At 34.7% G+C, this 20334-nt stretch overlaps 1 protein-coding gene across 1 annotated transcript in view; it reads right to left on the bottom strand.

Annotated features, from left to right (window-relative positions):
- LOC115447888 overlaps positions 1-20334 on the bottom strand; it is a 72201-nt gene that overhangs the window by 20577 nt on the left and 31290 nt on the right. The window contains exon 2 of the mRNA XM_030175176.2: positions 9838-10196. Within this exon, the coding sequence (XP_030031036.1) occupies positions 9838-10135 (298 nt within the window). The 5' untranslated portion in view covers positions 10136-10196. The remainder of the gene's footprint in view (positions 1-9837; positions 10197-20334) is intronic.

The raw sequence follows: 20334 nt of genomic DNA, 5'->3' as shown, positions 1-20334 counted from the left end.
CTTCGTAAAGACGCTGTTAGGTGCCGGCAAAGTTTTCTCTAAACGCGTACCGAATTGTTCTTCAGAAACTCGTTTCGACGTTACTAAGCGTTTACGATATCTAATGATATCATTGACGTTTTGTTTACGAGCTTCTATTACTATTATAGCAAGCAGTTAGTGAGTTTTCTTATATCGTCTATGACTGAAAATGATAAAATACTTCAACTTTAGCAGATTATCGTAATTACACACACTCACGGCTTATAGCCCTGAAAGGGTTAGCTGAGGCGCAAATGATGCACTCACTTTTCGCCTTACGTATTCCGTCCCATGATATGATAGCTGGCGAGCCTATCGCCATATCGGGCACAAATTACAAACTATAGGTTAATACTAAATAGAAAAACACAATATAACTGCCCGACCCGGGGATCGAACCGGAGACCTCAGTAATGTAGTACAGTAATACAACTACACCATCGTAGTAACTTTTTGTAAAGTGTTAATTTCAAAAAAATTTGCATGTGGTTATATCCTATATGGTCTTCTATTTAAGAAATGATTTTACAAATTCATCTCCAAGTGTTGAACTAAGGATGGATTATTTTATTAAAGTCTGTCATCTTTGAAGTTAGAAACTGTAAATTGGCGTTCAGTATTCCGTTTAGAAATTCATCCCCTAAAGCATTAATCCCCTATAGATCAAAATAAAGGACCAATAAATACTCTATCTGAACTCCACATCACTTACCATTAGGAACAGTGGAGTAACTTCACCGTAAAAAAATCTAGGGTTATTAACATAATATTTAAGAAGAAAATCGTATAGCATTTCATTAACCGCCAATAGGAAATCTCATCAGCCATAGACTTTAAAATAAATAATATAATAATAATTTATTTATTACACATAAAATTCGTTACAAATCTGTGCAGTTCTGTTTCCTAAACTAAGTAAAAGCTTGTATTTAAATGTCACATAAGAGTGCGATACATCGAAGCGTCCGTAATTCACAGCGTATAAACCACGAAAACAAATTAGAACAGGCACCAAGTTGGTGGAATACAAGGCATGTACGAAAACCATAGCTCCTGGCTGACATGGGAACACGTGTGTTGCACTAATTATGTGCAAACTCGTCGCGAGTTGACGCGGTAGACGCATTAGTAAAATGGAAGTTTATTCTCCCGCTTACCGGAATACCGGCGTCCTCTACTAGGAAATGTTTTTCGCTGTAATGTTATTTCACGAGCTTAGGTGTTAATGTTTATTTCTTGAAAAATATTTCTTGGAAATTGCGGGTTGAGTAAATAATATTTTTATAGATATAATGGTATTAATATTTATATTCTTGTATTTTTCAATGTTTATAATCTCCATTGTTATTGGTTTTCCAATGTTTTCTTTGCAAACATATTTAATTATTTTGATACGTCAAAGAAAGTTGGTATCACAATTTGATGAAGGTGCGTATTAGATTGAATTCAAGGTAACATGTCAAACAGATTCCATTTACGTGTAATTTACCTATATGTTTTTTAATTACAATTTCGCTCTAAAACTTTCTCAATCAAAACCAGGAACTTAGATTCTTGCCCAATTATGCTGACACTTAATACTGAGACGATGCTCATTCATTTATTGTTACTTACTATAATATATACAATGGTCTGACCATAATCACTCCTAATGCGAAACGATAAAATATTCTAAGATGTTATACGCCTGCCCAAGAAATGTCTGGATCATTTCAGTAATTTACAAACATTACAAATCCATTAATTATAATATATTTTAACACATTGTTTCATCATAAAAAAAAAACAAAACAATTTCAAAATAAATAATTAATCAGCACATAAAAAGCCATAATTTCGAACAGCTTAGTCGAAATGCAACCAAATAAGGAAAAGTGAGCATCTTCAGTAAGGTTCCCGTGACTAATGACAGTCCATTTTGTAAACACCGCTACGGTAGACTTAACACCTTATTAAATGAACGTGGGTTTTTTTTGTTAATTGTAGCTATATTTCGGTTTAATGATCACCTACGTGGCAGCGATAAAAGCCGAAGCTCGTTTAGCGGTCGCTTGTAATTAAAGAAGGTTTATTGTAGCCAGTCTTTGAGTGGACGTTGTTTAGAATTTTGCATGTGAATATGAAATTTTATGTGCATAATGCCTGCTTCGCGGTGTTTGCGGTTTTGTTACTTTGTTACAAATGAAATTATAACGGTTACCTCAATTGCATTTCATTGCAGTTACGTGTTTTCACCTCTGTTTAATTGTATTGTGCGAAATTTTGGTTTGTGAATAGCAGTTTTGAATAGCAATTCAAATACTTTTGTCCTACCGCAGACAAAATTTTATTAAAATTGATGACTCAAGTATTTATAAGTGGGTTTTAATTTATTTCCAATATAATCTTTCATAAGCATAAATTTGTCTTGAAGCTGAATTAATTATAATTACCTAAAGTTCTAAAGTCTTTAACATAATTCTTTCACAAGTCACAACACCTGAGTTCATTGTACTTCTCGATAGAACAGAAGTATGGCAAACTATTGAGGTCAACATCTTAGATATTGGAGCACCGCTGGAGCACGAAGTAATGTCATAAAACTAAGTTGGAGATGGGCGAACTTAGTTTACATTACTTATCAGCGCAATATGAGCGCATAGAAAGCTGCAGGGACCATTCAACAAATACTGCAGCGGCATACTTTGCTGATGGTAGCATATATTTTACATCCACCCGCATAACGATCACCGTACACAAGGTGTTAAAATCTGCCATAGTGGCCCACGTAAGTGTGTCGCTTTCCGGAATCAGTCTGGGTATATCCGATTCCAACAGGCCGGAATAATTGTTTCGACTGCCGAGAGGTAATTATTTCTCTTCAGTCGACATTCTATTTGACCCCACTCCACTTCCCATCAGGGGCCTTATTCTCTATCCCGCACGTTATTTTAACCGTGCGTAACAAGCACGTAACACAACGCATCATGTTTAGGACTATAGAAATTTGGCTTACAGAATACCATTCCACGCACATTTCTCGAAGATAACATGACACGGCCGCGTTACGCGTTTACACTATCATACAGAATAAGGGCCCAGATGCAGTAAGGTCACTTTATCGTGTTAATATGAAAAAAAGTTTTTACATTTATTAGATATATTTATGTGATTTATTACTGGTATAGTAATATGGGCTTTAAAAGTTTGAGCTTGCATTTATGCGACAACAACAGATGAAGATAATAATTATTTTAAAATAATTATTTCTGAGAAACACATGGCTAAAAGTGGGTGCCCTAGTTGCACCTCTCAGACGAAATCAAGACGTATGTATGTGTTTGTAATTTTGGGTGGAAATTATATTTGTATGCGTTACTTGGATAAGTTACTTACGTAAATAGTGCGTAAGTTGTAAGTCACAAGCAATAAGTGCATATGACTGTCACCAACGCAAGAAGTTGTTTATACTAGTAAAGTTTTCGTAACTTATGTGAATAAAACTTAGAGGGTTGAGTGCTAAAGTTGAGTGCATTAAGTTATTCATATATAAGATAGAATGTAAGTTTACATCATCCTATATAAATATTTGTCATCTTTTCTTTTTGAAACACACTGTATATTCCCTTAAGTGCCCCACAGACTGTCAATAACATTGCATAAAATATTGAAACGCCCCGGACGGTAAAATGATATCTATATCGTATGTGATGCGATATTTAGTTTTATCTTATTCCATGTAAAATATACTTTGTGATATAAGTTTGTATATTATGAATTATTTTAGCATTCATTTTTCTTTAACATCCTTTGCCATTCCTTGGATTTTTATTTCCTTGGATTTGGATTATTATTAGATTGTATGTATATATTATACGTTCATATAATAGTAATATCAGCGTTTCAATCTGTTCATCTATATATATAAAAATGAATTGCTGTTCGTTAGTCTTGCTAAAACTCGAGAACGGCTGAACGGATTTATCTTATCTTGGTCTTGAATTATTCGTGGAGGTCTAGGGAAGGTTTAAAAGGTGAGAAAAATCGAATAATTGCCGGGAAAATCCTCAAAACAGCATTTTTCTATTTCCCATACAAACGTTTTCTAACTAATACGTAGAGTCAATTTGAGCTTTATTGCTATTGTATAAAGTTCACTGTTGTCTAAGCAATGTAGGTGTGTTCCTATCATGAAAGCAGTGTGCGTTGGAGCACAGAATATAATAATGTAATGTCGCGTTCTGAAACTCAACAAAAGTGATATCGCGGACCCGACTAAATTGAACAGTCACAAAATTTAATATATCATTAGTTATTTGGTTGGCTTCACGATATTATTTCTTTTGTTTTACTTTAAAATGCATGTTTTCGTTATGGACAATTTTTGAGCTACTTTTGCATATCTATACTTATAATAAATCTGTAGAGAGGTCAATTCTGTACATGAAATATATTTCCAAAATAACTGGGGTGATTAGGGATCGATACTCATGCCAAAAATGCAATTAGTAAAATTTTTGTCTGTCTGTCTGTATAACCGTTATAGAAACAAAAACTACTCGACGGATTTTAACTTAACTTGGTACAATTATTTTTCATACTCCTGAGCTGGTTATAGTATACTTTTCATCACGCTACAATTAATAGGAGCATAGCAGTGATGGAAAATGTTGGGAAAACGGGAGAAGTTACTCCATTTTTAAGCTTCCGTCATTTCGTGTGCAACCTTAATGGTTAAAAGTTCCTTCGATTTCACCAGGATCCCATCATCAGACCCTGACCGGACAATCGGACCACCTGCACACCACCATAAATTAAAAAACATCCCGACAAATTGAGCACCTTCTCCATTTTTGAAACCCGAAATCCACGCGGGCGAAGCTGCGGGCGGAAGCTAGTCCCTTATAAAATAAAATAAAAACATTTTTTGAACCTATACAATGTCACAAATTATTAAAATTTTCTTATTTTTACTCTACGGCCAGTTCGTAAAGCAGTTGCTAATAGAGACGAATGAGAAATAAACGCTTGTATTAATCTTTTCAAAATCACTTTATTATCTATGTGAATGAAAAAATAAATCCGCCAAGCCGAATATTTGGCCAATCAAAGAGACATTATAGAGCACAAGTGTGTATGCAATACACAAGTGCACTCTCTGTTCCTTCACTCTTATAGTTCATTGAGGCGGCTATCCGACATGACCGGAGACTAACGGTTTTACGTGCTTTCCCAGGCACGGGGTGTCACACCGCCAACTTCCTGACTGCGAGCTGTAACTGAGTAATTTTTAAGATGGAAAAACCCAGTCACAATTATTTGGGCCCGACCCGGATATCGAATCCAGAACCTTAGCGCAGTAGTCGTTCTCTAACTCTATTTTTATTTTACAACCCACATTCGTTGACTAAAAAAATTTTTTATTTTCATACAAAATTATTATAAAAGTATACTGGACTTAAACACGAAATTATGTAAGACAAAGTGAATAGTTCAACCGCTATGAGCTTTCCATTCACAATGCACCGACCCCTAGGGACTGACTGCGAAAACGCTGTAATCTAGTTCTTTCCAACCTTTGTCGATCCAACCAGTCTTTTGTGTAAGACAATTATCCGGAAGATACTTTAGCAAAAACGTATTTCGTGGGAAATGAGGACGTACGCTGTGAAGGATAAAGTATGTTTTTGTGTACGATTTATTGCGCCGAGATATTGTTTTGCCTAAGAAAGTTACAAGTTCTCTATATCATCGCAGTGTGATATACATTATCATTCATATGATAAAATAAATTATATGATAAGTTATAATGAGATTATCTCGATTTTTTTTTGTTTATAATAGTTTTATTCCCTTGTATTTCCTATATTACGAAGCTATGCTAATAAACTGACGGTTTGTTGCCAACAATAAATATGTATTTTTTTTTCTGTCAGCAATGTTACACTACTCCACCTGATAATAAATGGGATAGGCTCCAACTAGAGTATCAAATGACGAAAGATTATCCCTCACCAGTTGATGAAATTATGCCGGCCTCTATGAAACCGGATACACAGGATGATTCCGGAACTTGACACACTTAGATAACTACGTCGGGTTTTTCACCTTGAGTATGGAGGTCGCTATTTAGGCGGACAGAAATATTCTAGACCAGAATATATAAATTTAGTTGGTGGTCGGCCTTTCTTAAACTGATTGAACTTGACTCGCGATCAATAGAAATGCGAATATAGTATAGACTAACTTTTGCCTGCGGCTCCACCTGCGTGATAGTTATTTTGCGCTATGAAAGTCCCGCTTTATATTCTCTCGGGATAAAAAAGAGCCTATATTTTAACCGCTAACAATACATCGGTGAAAACTGCATTCAATCTCAAACGTACTGCATGCGCGATGCGTGAACAAACACAAATAAGTGCAGTAGTTCCAACGATTTGCCCCTACAAACCAACAAACAAGAAATCTAACAAACTTTTCTCTGTATAAAATTAGTATAGATAACACAAAATTCCTCTTTATACTACCAACATTCAGATCTATAGCAAATATTGGATGATTACACATTTATGTTGCAGTACCTAATCAAGTATTCATCTAAAAACAATAACTTGCTATTAACAAAAAAAGGCCAGACACATTAAAAACTATGATGAAATGCCACAAATAACTGAGTCGGACTGGCCTTACGTAAATCCATAAACATCCATTGTAATATATTTTGGCGGTCTACGCGCATAACTCCCAGGATGAATATTACATAAAAGCCGAAGGAAGCCAACTCTGTCCATCGCTGACACAGCCACTCGGTTGCCACGAGTATATGTGGCCATAAAACTTGAGTATACGCGCTTATACAACGCTTTATACTGTTTTTATGACTGTAGGTGTACGATAATCTATTCGCGTTTAGAATAGTGAGTCATCACATAATTGGAGTAACGGTTCACTAAATTCTTAGCATGAATGGACTTTATCGCTTCTTTACCACTTTGGATACAGGGGAATGTCTTTATTTCATGAATTACGGATTAAGGCATGTCAAATAGAATATCTAAGACTCCGCTCAGGTGACAAGCATTAGTTGCACATCGGCAACTGCATGTACTTTACTCGGTATTTTCACATGTTAACACATTGTTACTACACTGCTGTTACTACTAACAAGTTCATATCCGAACAAGGTCTTATAGTTTCAGAATAAATAAATGTATTCTTTTATTTCAAGTCTTTCAATCTACCTGACTTATGCATAATCCCGCCGGCCGTAAATTGCCCACAAATGAATATATAAATAACAATTATCTATAAACAACATTTAATAAAAATAACAATGATTGTAGGAAAATAGGTCAATGTATAAAAAAATTGACGCAGTATCCCAGCGTTTCTCGTGGCCCGCACCCTCTCCGTCCCACGGTACCATTTTTTGTAACAGATGTCAGCTAACCGTGAAGGGGAGACATATTAAAAATGCGTTTGAATGACCTAAAAATCTCAAAGGACTCTGGCTGTCCTTTTTTCCTTTGTAAATAACATTTTTCTTGACAAAATATTGTTCATCTTGAGACATAGAGCAACAGTGAACTGACATTTGAATAATATTACTTTCACGCTCCTAGTCTACGTAATTTAGTTTTAAATTACTCTTTTGTGTTTCTGTGTGCATTTTCTTTGTGTATGCGGAGTCTGGCGTGGCAAAGGAAGACGTATGACTTGTATGTGTTCTACCATTATAATAGATGGAGTGTATGAATTTGTCTACATGTTATGTACGTGAATATACGTGTGTATTTATAGTATATTTTACAGTTAAAGAATTCGTTTGTTTGTTCTGCTGCTCTACATGTTATGTATTTATAAATACATGTGTACTTTTAGTAATATTTATAGTTAAATAGTTTGTTTTTAGAACGCGCTAATCTCAGGAACTACTAAACCAATTTTGATTTTGATTCACTAATAAGAAGCTTCATCACTCCTGAGTGCTATATATAATATAATATCAGCCCTGTATTTTATACTGTCCCACTGTTGGGCACGGGCCTCCTCTACTAATGAGAGGGTTTAGGGCTTAGTCCACCACGCTGGCTTAGAGCGGATTGGTAGACTTCACACACCCTTGAAGATTCCTATAGAGAATTTCTCAAGAATGCAGGTTTCCTCACGATGTTTTCCTTCACCGTTAAAGCAAGCGATAATTCCCAAAGACTACACACATCATTTTTTAGAAATGTCAGAGGTGCGTGCCCTTGGGATTTGAACCTACGGACATTCGTCTCGGTAGTCCATTCCACAATCAACTAGGCTATCACCGCTTTTGAGTGCTATAGGCTACTTTTTATCTCGGGAAAACTTTTCCATGCAGGTGGAGCCGCAGGGAAAAGCTAGTTTACTAAATGAATAATTCGGGCATTTGAGAGCTGACAGTATTTAATGAATAAGAAATAAACATTAGAGTAACGCTGTGTAATGTTTTTCACTACTGGAAAAAATTTATATCATAAAATTATTTAATGATTCTTGAGAGGCTTGTGCACTTGTATGGGAATGTTCTTTGCAAGTAAATAAATGAGCTGTTTTAAACTGAATAGAAAACTAAATACAACTTTTTTAATATACACTGTTTACTATTTTATACCTTTGAACTAATTTTGAAAAGAGCAACACTGTAGATTCTTTCCTTTCCTCTCTGGGGTAAAACTTCTTGCCAAACTCTACTAGAGTAAAAATTAAACTGAATTTATTATGTTCATGCGAATGTTAGACATCGAAGTAAAATAGTACAACCCGAAAAGTAGTTTTATTTCAAAATTAAAGTGAATCAAATAATTTAGATTTTACAGATTCAAATAAATTATTTCGATTCACTTTGTCTTTTTGTACTACAGCGAGGAATCAAATTCTATTCAATTTGCCAACGATACCAGGCCACGATAATGAATAATTGAATATTCTATTATATTATTAAATATTTCCTTCCTTTATCCACTCTTATTGTATATCATTGGATGAGCCCCAATGTAGGGTCAGCGTGATACTTTTTAAGCAAATTACAAATATAACTTAGTTTTCGACAGCCTAAAATGTAAAGGTACAAAATACACAAAAGTAAAATTCGCTACGGACAAATTAGGTTTAGGTTCTTTTTTCGTGTTACCGTTCACTGTACTGCATAAAAAACGTTCAAATATTTATTCGTTCCTAGCTTTGCACAGTATATGTTGACATAGATCGTAAATACATTTTTTATGTACTCCAACACGATACGTATAAATACTAAAAGTGCTTTTTGGTGCATCGGGTTAATTTTAAAGCATCAATAGCTTAGGGGGTGAAATAGTTTGCAGTAAATAAAGTTATAACATCGATATAACAATGAATAAACGCACGAAATATGGTATAATACTAGGTGTTGCTCGCGGCTTCGCCCGTTATGAATAGGCTTTCTTGATACAAAAGTCCCTAAAAAAAATTAACACGTCAGCGCTATCTATTTAAATATTTCCCATATTTTCGTTGTAGCAAATAAGAAATACGTTCAGTTGTTGCTTTTACTTCTAATACCTAAACATATAAACATTCAAAAAAATTTACAATTATTAAATAGTAAAATATTCTCGTTTACCAAAAATACCAAATTGTTCTTGACTTATAACCTAATTATTAAGACTCCACGCAGACGCTACCAACTCGTTGCTAATAAATAGGCTAAATTTTACACCACTTGCTGCTACTGCTGAATTTGTTGAGACAAATGTTACTTACATAGTAGTGTAATATTCCTTAACAAGTTTATAGCGTCTGCGCATGCGTTATATTTGTGCAAATACTCACGTGTACAAGACTTCGGCTCGTCGCTCTTATCACCGCAGTCGTCCTCACCATTACAGTACTTATCCAGTGAAATACACTGTCCAGTGTCGCACAGTAACTCGCTCAGTCTACACGGGCCAGAGTCCACGTTTCTAGTAAACTTCACTTTTTTCACTACATCAGTTGAGTCTATACTCTCTTCGTTCGTGAATTCCTCACTCAGGTCCTGAGGACTACACAGTTTGAGTGACAACAAAACTATTATGAATAAAAAAGTCCTATTATTGGCTACGTCTTGAAAGTTCTTTATGATACACATTTTGAGGTCCTATGTTTGATTTTTGTCACAACATCTTCGCCTCAGTGTAGTTGTAGGGTACCTGGAACAAGGAAATATATTTAGAGTTTTTTATTGACAACACATTTTAGTCTATATTCGGGAGGTTCTGAATTCAATTCATGAACTGAGTAGCGGTTTACATTGGTTCCCAAACAACATTTACATTGAATTGATATCAAAGCCTTCGATCATAAGCTGGCAATGTTGCAACACGTTTGAAAATCACACCTATTACATTGGCCTTACATCAGTGGAATAAAGGGAGTATTATAATCTATAATATAAAAATAAGTCGGGTTTTTCTTCCTGACGCTATAACTCCAGAACGCACGAACCGATTTCCACGGTTTTGCATTCCTTGGAAAGGTCTCGGGCTCCGTGAGGTTTATAGCAAAGAAAATTCAGGAAAAATTTCAAGACAAAAGCAGAAAACAGGGAAAATCATTTTTCACATACAGCACCATCTCTGATACATAGCATGTACTACAACGGCGCCAGTACGTGGTGTGTGAGTATCCCTCACGAAAATAAGTACGTTTCATTTTAAGTAGATGGCGCCCGTGCGGGATACATTGTTTGACAGCTACTCATTGTACTCTGCTCAGTTAATTTTTGTGTTGGATAGCCATTTGTTCGTGGAGTGCTATAGGCTATATATCATCACGCTATGACCAATAGGAGCGGAATAGTAACGGCTAATCTCAGGATCTACTGGTTTGAACTGAAAAAATCTTTTTGTGTCGGATAGCCCTTTGTTCGTAGAGTGCTATAGGCTATATATCATCACGCTATGACCAATAGGAGCCGAGCACCAATGAAAAATCTTGCATAAACGGGGAAAATTTATTAGTTTTGAGAGCTCCCGTTGCGTGCGCTGCGTAAACGGTTAAAGTTATGCAACAATGATGTATGACGGGATTGTTTCTCTTAAAAAGTTCTACAAAAATATATTATAAAACAAAGTCCCCCGTTGTATCTATCTGCCTGAACGTGTTAAAATCAAAAACTACTCAACATATTAAGATTAAATTTGGTATGGAGACAGTTTGAGACCCTGGGAAGAACATAGACTCCGGGGAAAATATATAGCGTCACTTTTATAACGGAAAACTTTATCCCGAAAAACTTTATAACGTGGGCGGAGCCGCGGGCAAGAGCTAGTATTATATAACATTTCAATTATTGTATAGTAATGATAAAGATCACAGTGCTTTTATAAATTTGAGTGAAATGTACTCTAATTAATTGAAGGAAAGTTTTGAAATATTTTCCAAGAAAAATAAGCAATTTAAGTATATATTTAATCCTGTTCACCGTCAAAATTAATTATAATTTTACTGAGTATTATACCTTTATAACATGAAAAAATTATGTAGGTTTCCTAAATATTTATATATAAAAAAAATATTAAAACCTTTTAACTTATCAATAAAATCAATTTTCCATAGTAAGTTAATCAAAACCAATTAACATAAAACCTATTTAACGAAACTTGCATGTTATTTGTTAAAAATTTGATAAAACAAAAGTCATTAGGTTCTGCCGCATAACATCTCTTAGTAGAAAGTGTTAATTCCTTCCTAACCGAATTTCGGCTACGGCGGCATATCTCAACGGAGGTCAGCCAAGTACGCAGGAGATATTATAGTGCAACAGTATGTGCGCAATACACAGGTGCACTCTCTGTTCCTTCACTCTCATAGTCCGGTGAGACGGCAACTTGACATGACCAGAGTGCGATCAGGGACAAGACCCACGGGTTTACGTGCTTTCCAAGGCACGGGAGTACCACACCGCCGACCTCCTGACTTCGAGCTGCGACTGAGGATTTTTTTAAGATGGAAAAACCCAGTCACAATTATTTTCCCCGACCCAGCATTCGAACCCAGGACCTCAGCGCGGTTTTCGTACTTGTACCGTGTATAATTACAACTAAGCCACGAGGCAGCATGTATGGATAAACTAAATCTTAAATAATAATATTATAATTAAATATAACAAAATTCATTTAATTACAAATAAGATAACAATCTGAATACAGAGAGAGAAAAAATCGTCTGTGAATCAATCCATGCAGTCAAAACTTAGAACACTGCAAATATGACGAGCAGGATGCGAAGAACGGCCTAGTCCGGGTCTTCGAATGAATAACACGAAATGCCAAGAGGTGTTGTTTATTAGGCGATTCACAATACAAGAGAGCTCAAATGACTGTTGCACCCTATTTTATAAACAATTTCAATGCAGTGTTGCCAACAAGATAATATTATATAAACAATTACAATTGAGAGTTACCAACATAATAATTCTTAATATAATTAATCCACTACATTGTTAGGTCTATTTATAATTAGACATAAATCTCATTGGTGTCATACTTATGCTAGATGAATAATAATAATATTTTATACAAAAATAGGAGGAAATTACAAGTTATTTATTTACACCTCATCCGAAACATAAGGGTTATTGAGTAAAACTTATTACATTGGGTATGTATTTGATTGTGAGAAGCAAATTACGGCAGCAGGATCGTAGCCCTACTTTTAATAAATAAAAAAAAAATATTTCAGAATATCTACCTTAAAAAGTTAATAACTACTATTCGCCAATTTAAATAAAAAAGGTCGCATTGTCAACTATACCCCGAATTTGTAATCATGTGTGTTTTTGTTATGGTGTGAACGTAACAATATAATATATTAAGTAATCTGGCAACACTATATGTTATAACTACGCAAAAATAAATATGGCGTTTCTTGTGTAAACCAAATTGTGAGCAGAAATTATTAACAAATATGAGAAATATTCTTTGTTTGCTGCTTAGAAAAACTCAAATGGTAAATATATGATTACTATCAATATTAGACAACGCTTACTTGAATATAGTAAAATCTACATAAACAAAAGTTACTTATATGGCAGCTTATCCAAATTACTATGTATAAATTCTCCCGGCTCATTGAATTGAAAATAATCGGTCCTTCAATTATTGGTTAAGTACAATGCCAAAATAAAAACATTTAAGGCGGCGTCCGAAGCAATGGCGCGCTAGCTGTCGTTTTAGAAGCTATGTATTCGAAATTTAAAATACACACAGAAAAAAAATATTTACTTCATATTTTTACAATATGTTGCCTTTACTTCTTTTCTTTCAAATATTTTTCAATATGAATATTGTTTTATTAATTATATAACATAATGAAATTGCCACTAAAATTGTTAATTCCGTACATCTCCTAAATTACACACAATTTTAATTTGCAATTAACACTATTAAATATGTTTTTTAATAAGGTATATTTTGGTACATTAAAATTTCGTAAATAAGTACCTAAAAGTGTTAGTTATTTAATAAAATATTCGTAAATATTTGCATATTCCTGTAACTCGCATCCGGTAAGTATGCGGCGAATCAACAAGGCCGTGCGCTCGGGAAGGGGCTTGAGCTTCAAGTTTCAATAACTACATCGTAACCTTACTTGCGGGATATTTCCCAACTTTTTCCTTATCTTTGATTTCATTATGTTTCGTATGGAAGTGTCCTAGATCGTATGCTTGACAAAAGAATTGTTTCTCTTAGTTTTCATATCTTTATACATTGTTGGGGACGCGTTTACGAGTACTTTACTAGTAAGCAACTAGTTATTTTATTGATATGGTTTAATTTTATTGAGGACTAGCTTATGCCCGTTGCTTCGCCCGCGTGAAAATGTTTTTCCGGGACAAAAACTGCTTACAGCATTCAGGAGTAGTATAGCTCCCTATAATTAACATGTATTTCAAAATCGGTTTAGTAGTTCCTGAGACTAGCACGTTCAAACAAACTGTTTAGCTTTATGTATTATTATAACCTAAACCATATTTTGGCCTGCATTATATTGACGATTGGCAGACTAATTCACTTAGGCTGCATTTTCTTTGAAAAAAATACAGTAGTTTCAAAAAACTAACAAAAATGTGCCGATTCCAAATATGTATTAAACTCGATGTCGTATTAAGTCATTACCCTGTCTAAACCGTAAAAACATCAATGCAAATCACATTTTTCCACGTTGTGGTTTACACGTTTTTAATGCTCACATTAGCATATTTTCTGTAAATGTATTATTATTGTATTAATATCTAAGGCCGCTGTGAAATTTTGTCACAGCGACATTTCAAATTAAACAACGACTTATTACCAATTGCTAATAACTTTTAGAGAAAGATAGAATAAAATATTTATTTGTAACAAGCAAGTTACAGCAGCGACGATAGCCTAGTTGGTTATGGAACGGACTGCCAAGACGAATGTCCGCAGGTTCAAACCCCAAGGGCACACACCTCTGACTTTTCTAAAATCATGTGTGTAATCTTTGTGAATTTATCACTCGCTTTAACGGTGAAGGAAAACATCGTGAGGAAACCTACACATCTGAGAAGTTCTCTATAGGAATTTCGAAGGTGTGTGAAGTCTACCAATCCGCACTAGGCCAGCGTGGTGGACTAAGGCCTAATCCCTCTCAGTAGTAGAGGAGGCCCGTGCTCAGCAGTGGGCAAGTATATAATACAGGGCTGATATTATTATTAAGCAAGTTACATAATACTTCCAAAAAAATATATATTCCAATCTATTTGCTCGTCATAAAAGCGATAAAAATCACAGATGATCTTCTGTTGGGTCTATAACTAACTATACCATTTAAAATCTTTATATCTACGTCACTCATGTGCCATACTTAATAGACAGGATAACATGATCGACAAACTGAACCAGATCGATAGAGGATCCCAATGAGCATCGATATAATCCACTTGTATGGTGCCTGACATCGCGTATATTAAAAATATTTAAATTTATAGTTTATTATGAAATTCTAGTCATGATTTGTAAAATAATTCCTGATATAATAAAAATAAAGAATAATAATGAGATTAAAGTATAACTATTTTTGAGTAAAGAAACAACTGTAGACACTTTCTATTTTATTTAATATATTGTATAGTTAACTTTTTCATGAAATGAAATAATTTATTTGAACCTGTAAAATGTTATATATTATTTAGATTCCGTCAATATTAACTCTACCACCAGTTCGGAAAGTTCGGGCAAGTAACTCTGATCTTTTCAAAATTAGTATAAGGTATAAACTAATAAGGTAAGGTATAAATATGATACACAGAAAAGAGAAAAATTACAATTGTTTTTTTATTGCTCTTTAGAGCAGTTCATTCGTCAAACGGAAATCGGTTAAAACTCCCCAGCCCCAAATTAAATAATTACATTCCATTAACTTACTCTAATTATCTCAATACTAAGTGCATACAAGCCGATCATCCCCATGTCAATATTAATAGGTATAAGCAAATAACTAGATCAATTCGAGAAGTGTCATGTCACGGATATTGGCAGCATTTAATCTAATGCCAGTCGCATCCAATTGTTCCGTATGAGCTAAATCTATCCATCCAGATGATTGAATACATTGATATTGGAATTTGGTCAGCTGTATCGATTGATATTAAAGAAACGTATTGATTTGGAATTAATTTACTTTGTGAGGAAACTGTGAATTACTTAAATATTTTTTGTTAATAATTTAATTTGAGTTAATTTTATCTTAAAAAGGTTATAATTACATTTGTTAGACAATTAGAGCACTGTATTTGAAGCAGTCTGACAAAGATCATACCAAGAAGTCTTATCTATTTACAAACATACAAAATATCTCCTAATATAAATATTAGCCTCCAAAATTCAAATTGTACAACGCACCACCCCTGAACGTCCGATAATACCGTCAATGCAGTCGATAGCGATTCGCAAACACCTAATTCCGAATGCACAGAGCTCGTAAATCAGGCTCATGCGATACGTATATTAAATTTCTTTGGCTAGGCACAATCTAGCTACTTACAGGTGCGCAATATAATTTATGGTTGCCACACATGTCAGAAGGGCTGAAAGTATTGCCCTATTTACCGAGGGCCGTTCACACTTGCCGTATCGTATCCGAGATTTGCTCTTTGTTTCACTTACGTGCGGAGATTACGAATATTTGTTTGCTTTCAGTAAATATGGATGTAAACAAGTTGAGGGATTATGGGATTTCTTTGTCGCCGTACGCTTAAGCATTTTTCATGTTTCTTTGTACGAAAATCTTGAAATGTATGTTTACTTTACCTTTATTATATATTATACATATCTATACATAATATCTATACGGTTATACAGAATATTTAACGGTGAAGGAAAACATCGTGAGGAAACCTGCACATCTGAGAAGTTCTCTATAGGAATTTCGAAGGTGTGTGAAGTCTACTAATCCGCACTAGGCCAGCGTGGTGGACTAAGGCCTAATCCCTCTCAGTAGTAGAGGAGGCCCGTGCTCAGCAGTGGGCAAGTATATAATACAGGGCTGATATTATTATTGTTATTATTATACAGAATTTAGTTCATTAAATTTATTCACAAAATACCGAAAGAACTTAAAAAAATAATGCAGCAGATGTATTTATAAAAGAGAGATCATACCTATTTTTAAAATAGTCACGTTTTCAAAACCCTTAGATGTTTAACTAAAGCAAAAGTATTTTTATTTAAATTCAATAACACTGACCCTTAGAAGATTACGATCTTTGATCTTCAAACTTCTGAGTATAAACAAGTTTCATAAAATATTTCGCGTCCCAGAATAAACCCCTATTAATATTTTCAAATAGTCTCTCTTCGGAAGTTTAACGAGTATTTGGGATTTAGATGTTTCATAAAAGGCGCGCCTTTTTCCTTTGTTCAGTTTCAACTCAGAGCACATTGTTAAAACCTTAATAATAGAATTTATTTGAAAACGGGACATCATGTTGGCAATTCTACAAGAGTGAAGTAAATACAAATTTTCATAAGCGGCATAATCCGGCTCCCATCAGCTACAAGCATAAATGTAAATTTCCTTTATTTTAATCCCTTAGCTAAATTGCAGACACAAATCTTGATTTCCATCTTGACAGTTTCAATAGCATAACTCGGCCTTGGTTTTAGAAAACGATTCTGTTATCTCCTTGGTTTATTACGAGCGTCTTAAGAATAGTATAGTTAAAGGTATACCATTTATATATTTTTTTTATTGCTTTGAATGACTAGTCTAGCTCGCCGTTTGCCTGATGGTAAGCGATACGACCGCCCATAAACAGAAGAAACACCTTGAATTACAAAGTACTGTTTGGTATTCTACTGCGCTCGCCATCCTGAGACATGAGACGTTAAGTCTTATTATGTTCAGTTGTTACACTGGCTACAATGCCCTTCAAACCGGAACACAACAGTGACTAAACACTTTTAATTGGCGGCAGGAATAGACATTGCGGTGGTACCCACCCATGCGGACTCTCGCATATTATCATACATACATAACATCACGCATTTATACCCGAAGGGATATGCAGAGGCGCAACTAGGGCACCCACTTTTCGCCAAGTATGTTCCGTCCCATGATGTGATAGGGGGCGAGCCTATCGCCATATCGGGCACAAATTCCAGACTCCGGGCTGATACTGAGCAGAAAAACCCAAATATCACTTTGCCCGACCCGGGATTCGAACCTAGGACCTCAGAGCGCAATTATACCAGACATGCAATACGACTACGCCACCGAGGCAGTCAGGCATATTATCATCTAAGTTTTTAGTATGATTCATGTTCGCAAAATCTGTAAGTAAATGGAGATATTTTACTAAAAGATGCGGCTATGTCTGAGAACTTAATTCACCATATAATTTAATATTTTTGTCAGTGAACTAATATTCAGAAGATATTTAAGCTTCGACACATAATTGTTCTACTCATCTGACGAGAGTCATAGTAAAACGTACCTTATGCAATAATGCTTTATTTTTAACCAACTTCTATATTACAGTCGTCAACGAGATTTTAATTATATCATACAATGCAAAGTTATCAACGGACCGTATAATCCATCATACCGAAACACAATATTTAAAATATTTTCACAATACTGCTACGCCTATACAGAAATGGATACGGTAGTACCAGTCGGATGTACGATACGAGGTACCTACCACGTACTAAAAGGGGACAAGTATAAAAATAACCTATCCATTATAAACATGCAATAAACTCCTGAAGTATTCTTCTATTCAAATTATAAACATTTACATATGCGTGCCAAGCAAATACCTACTTATTACTTGAGCTATACAGCTTAATTTGAAGGCTACAGCATTTAATTAAAGTGCCGCTTTAATTATAATCAGGGTTCGGCTCAACGAGTTCGGTTTACATAGCTGCGCACGCATTCGCGACCAATAAAACGGAAATTAAACCAAGGACACGCTCAGAAAGGTTTACAAAATCTGAATGGCTACTGTATAATTCATCGCTTATGTTCACGCCTCCGTGGGTGCAAAACTTTTTTTGAAATAAAATTTACCAGTGTTTAATTTTCATTTATTTTTGTAGTTCTGACAAAATTTTATTAAGGTTATAGCTTAAGGTCCATTTTTCATACATTTTGTTTCACCTTTAATCTGGGTAACTAAATAAATGTAAGAATTTAAATTCACGTCTAGTTAGTGATTAGTTCTCGCAGTTGAAAGAAAAACGTAAAATATAATTAATATGCATGGATATTTCGGCCTTTAAAATTTAATACGACGAAATATGTTCCAGGGATAAAAAGTATGTCAAACTATCTCCATACCAAATTTAATCGAAATCAGTTCAATCGTCCAGCCGTGAAGGCGTAGCAGACATAGTCGTTTTAGTATTTATAAGTATGGATTATACGAAAAATACCAAACATTTATAAAGAATTTGTAGATTGCTCTCGTCTAACAAATTGTAAAATAAAGTAAATGTTTAGAAGCAAACGTAGCGTAGTTGACCTAGCCAAATTAAGCGAGGATCTGCGAAAAATGGCTGCCAGTAATTGGATGAACCTCTAAGATTGGACGAATGGGCTGAAGGACTTTAAGAATGACGTAGTTTCTTAGAAAATGGTCTCTAAAAACATAAGAGGGTCAGTACACGATTGAAGATGTCTAATACTCAATGGAGTTTGGTAGTAATTTGATTTTCTTTTGGAAATATAAGGCCTGTTACAAGTAATAAATACGCTATAGTAAGCCAATTAAAGCTGATATTTGATTATGCATCAATTAACAGGAATCCCATATATAGACCTTGCAAACGCCCACGGAGATACGGTTCATGTGACATCTCTGCCTCATTAGTAACGTCTGTTTCAGCAAAGCTTGTGTGCGTGGCAAAAATAAATGTCATGGAATATCGTGATATGCTTTTAGATAAACTATATCTTTATTATATTTACGTTGAATATTGGAGGGATAAGAACAGGAAGCCTTTGGCAACTCTGTCTGGAAATTTTTTGCTAAGGACGTTTGTTCAGCTGTGGAATTCATGTATCTGATAATGATAATGAAAAAACACAGGAAGATTATGCTTTATCAGAAAACAACTTAAAGGTCATTTTTAACTAAACAACTATGTGTTTCCAAATATGGACCGCACAGAACTTACAAATTTAAACTGATTTAAATTTAAGAAGCATGCATAACAACAAATGCAACACAAGGTTAGAATAAACAAGAACTTTCATGGACGAACCCATCAAAACAATACAACTGAAATCCATAAAACTATAAACAGATAGAAACAACGCGGATCCGGCTATTTTACGGCATATTAATAACCGGCGCATTGCACAATTGTGGCCCAACATTTTGGAAGTCACCACAACTGCGACACAGCAACATGCAAATGAACCTAAAAGCGAATTTGTGTTACCAAATGCAAAGCGCTTACAAAGGGTTTAAATTTGCAATTCCATTATAAAACGCGATGCAGATGATACGTTGAAATGTAAAACCGATGGAATAGTTTGACGGTTTAACGAGGGCACATATCCACACTTGAGTTTCGAGGACAGCTGCTGCGCTCGCGAGTACTGCGCTCAATTCGGCTAAAAGTACTAAATTGACAATAAAGGTGTTTACAGCTTTTCGTTTATGTTCTTGTTTCTATTTTATTTTAATTTGAGTGGATTGTAATATGTTATAAACCATTTTACGTACTGAATGTAATAGAAATAAGAAAAACCAAATCATAATCTGCATACAAAGTTTTGATGTGCACTAACTAACCAGATACCGTCATAAAA

Source organism: Manduca sexta, chromosome 14 (genome assembly GCF_014839805.1).
Source record: "Manduca sexta isolate Smith_Timp_Sample1 chromosome 14, JHU_Msex_v1.0, whole genome shotgun sequence".
NCBI classification, from domain to species: Eukaryota; Metazoa; Arthropoda; class Insecta; order Lepidoptera; family Sphingidae; genus Manduca; species Manduca sexta.
The sequence above is the reverse complement of the archived record's forward strand: the minus strand, read 5'-3'. Positions and strand labels throughout refer to the sequence as shown.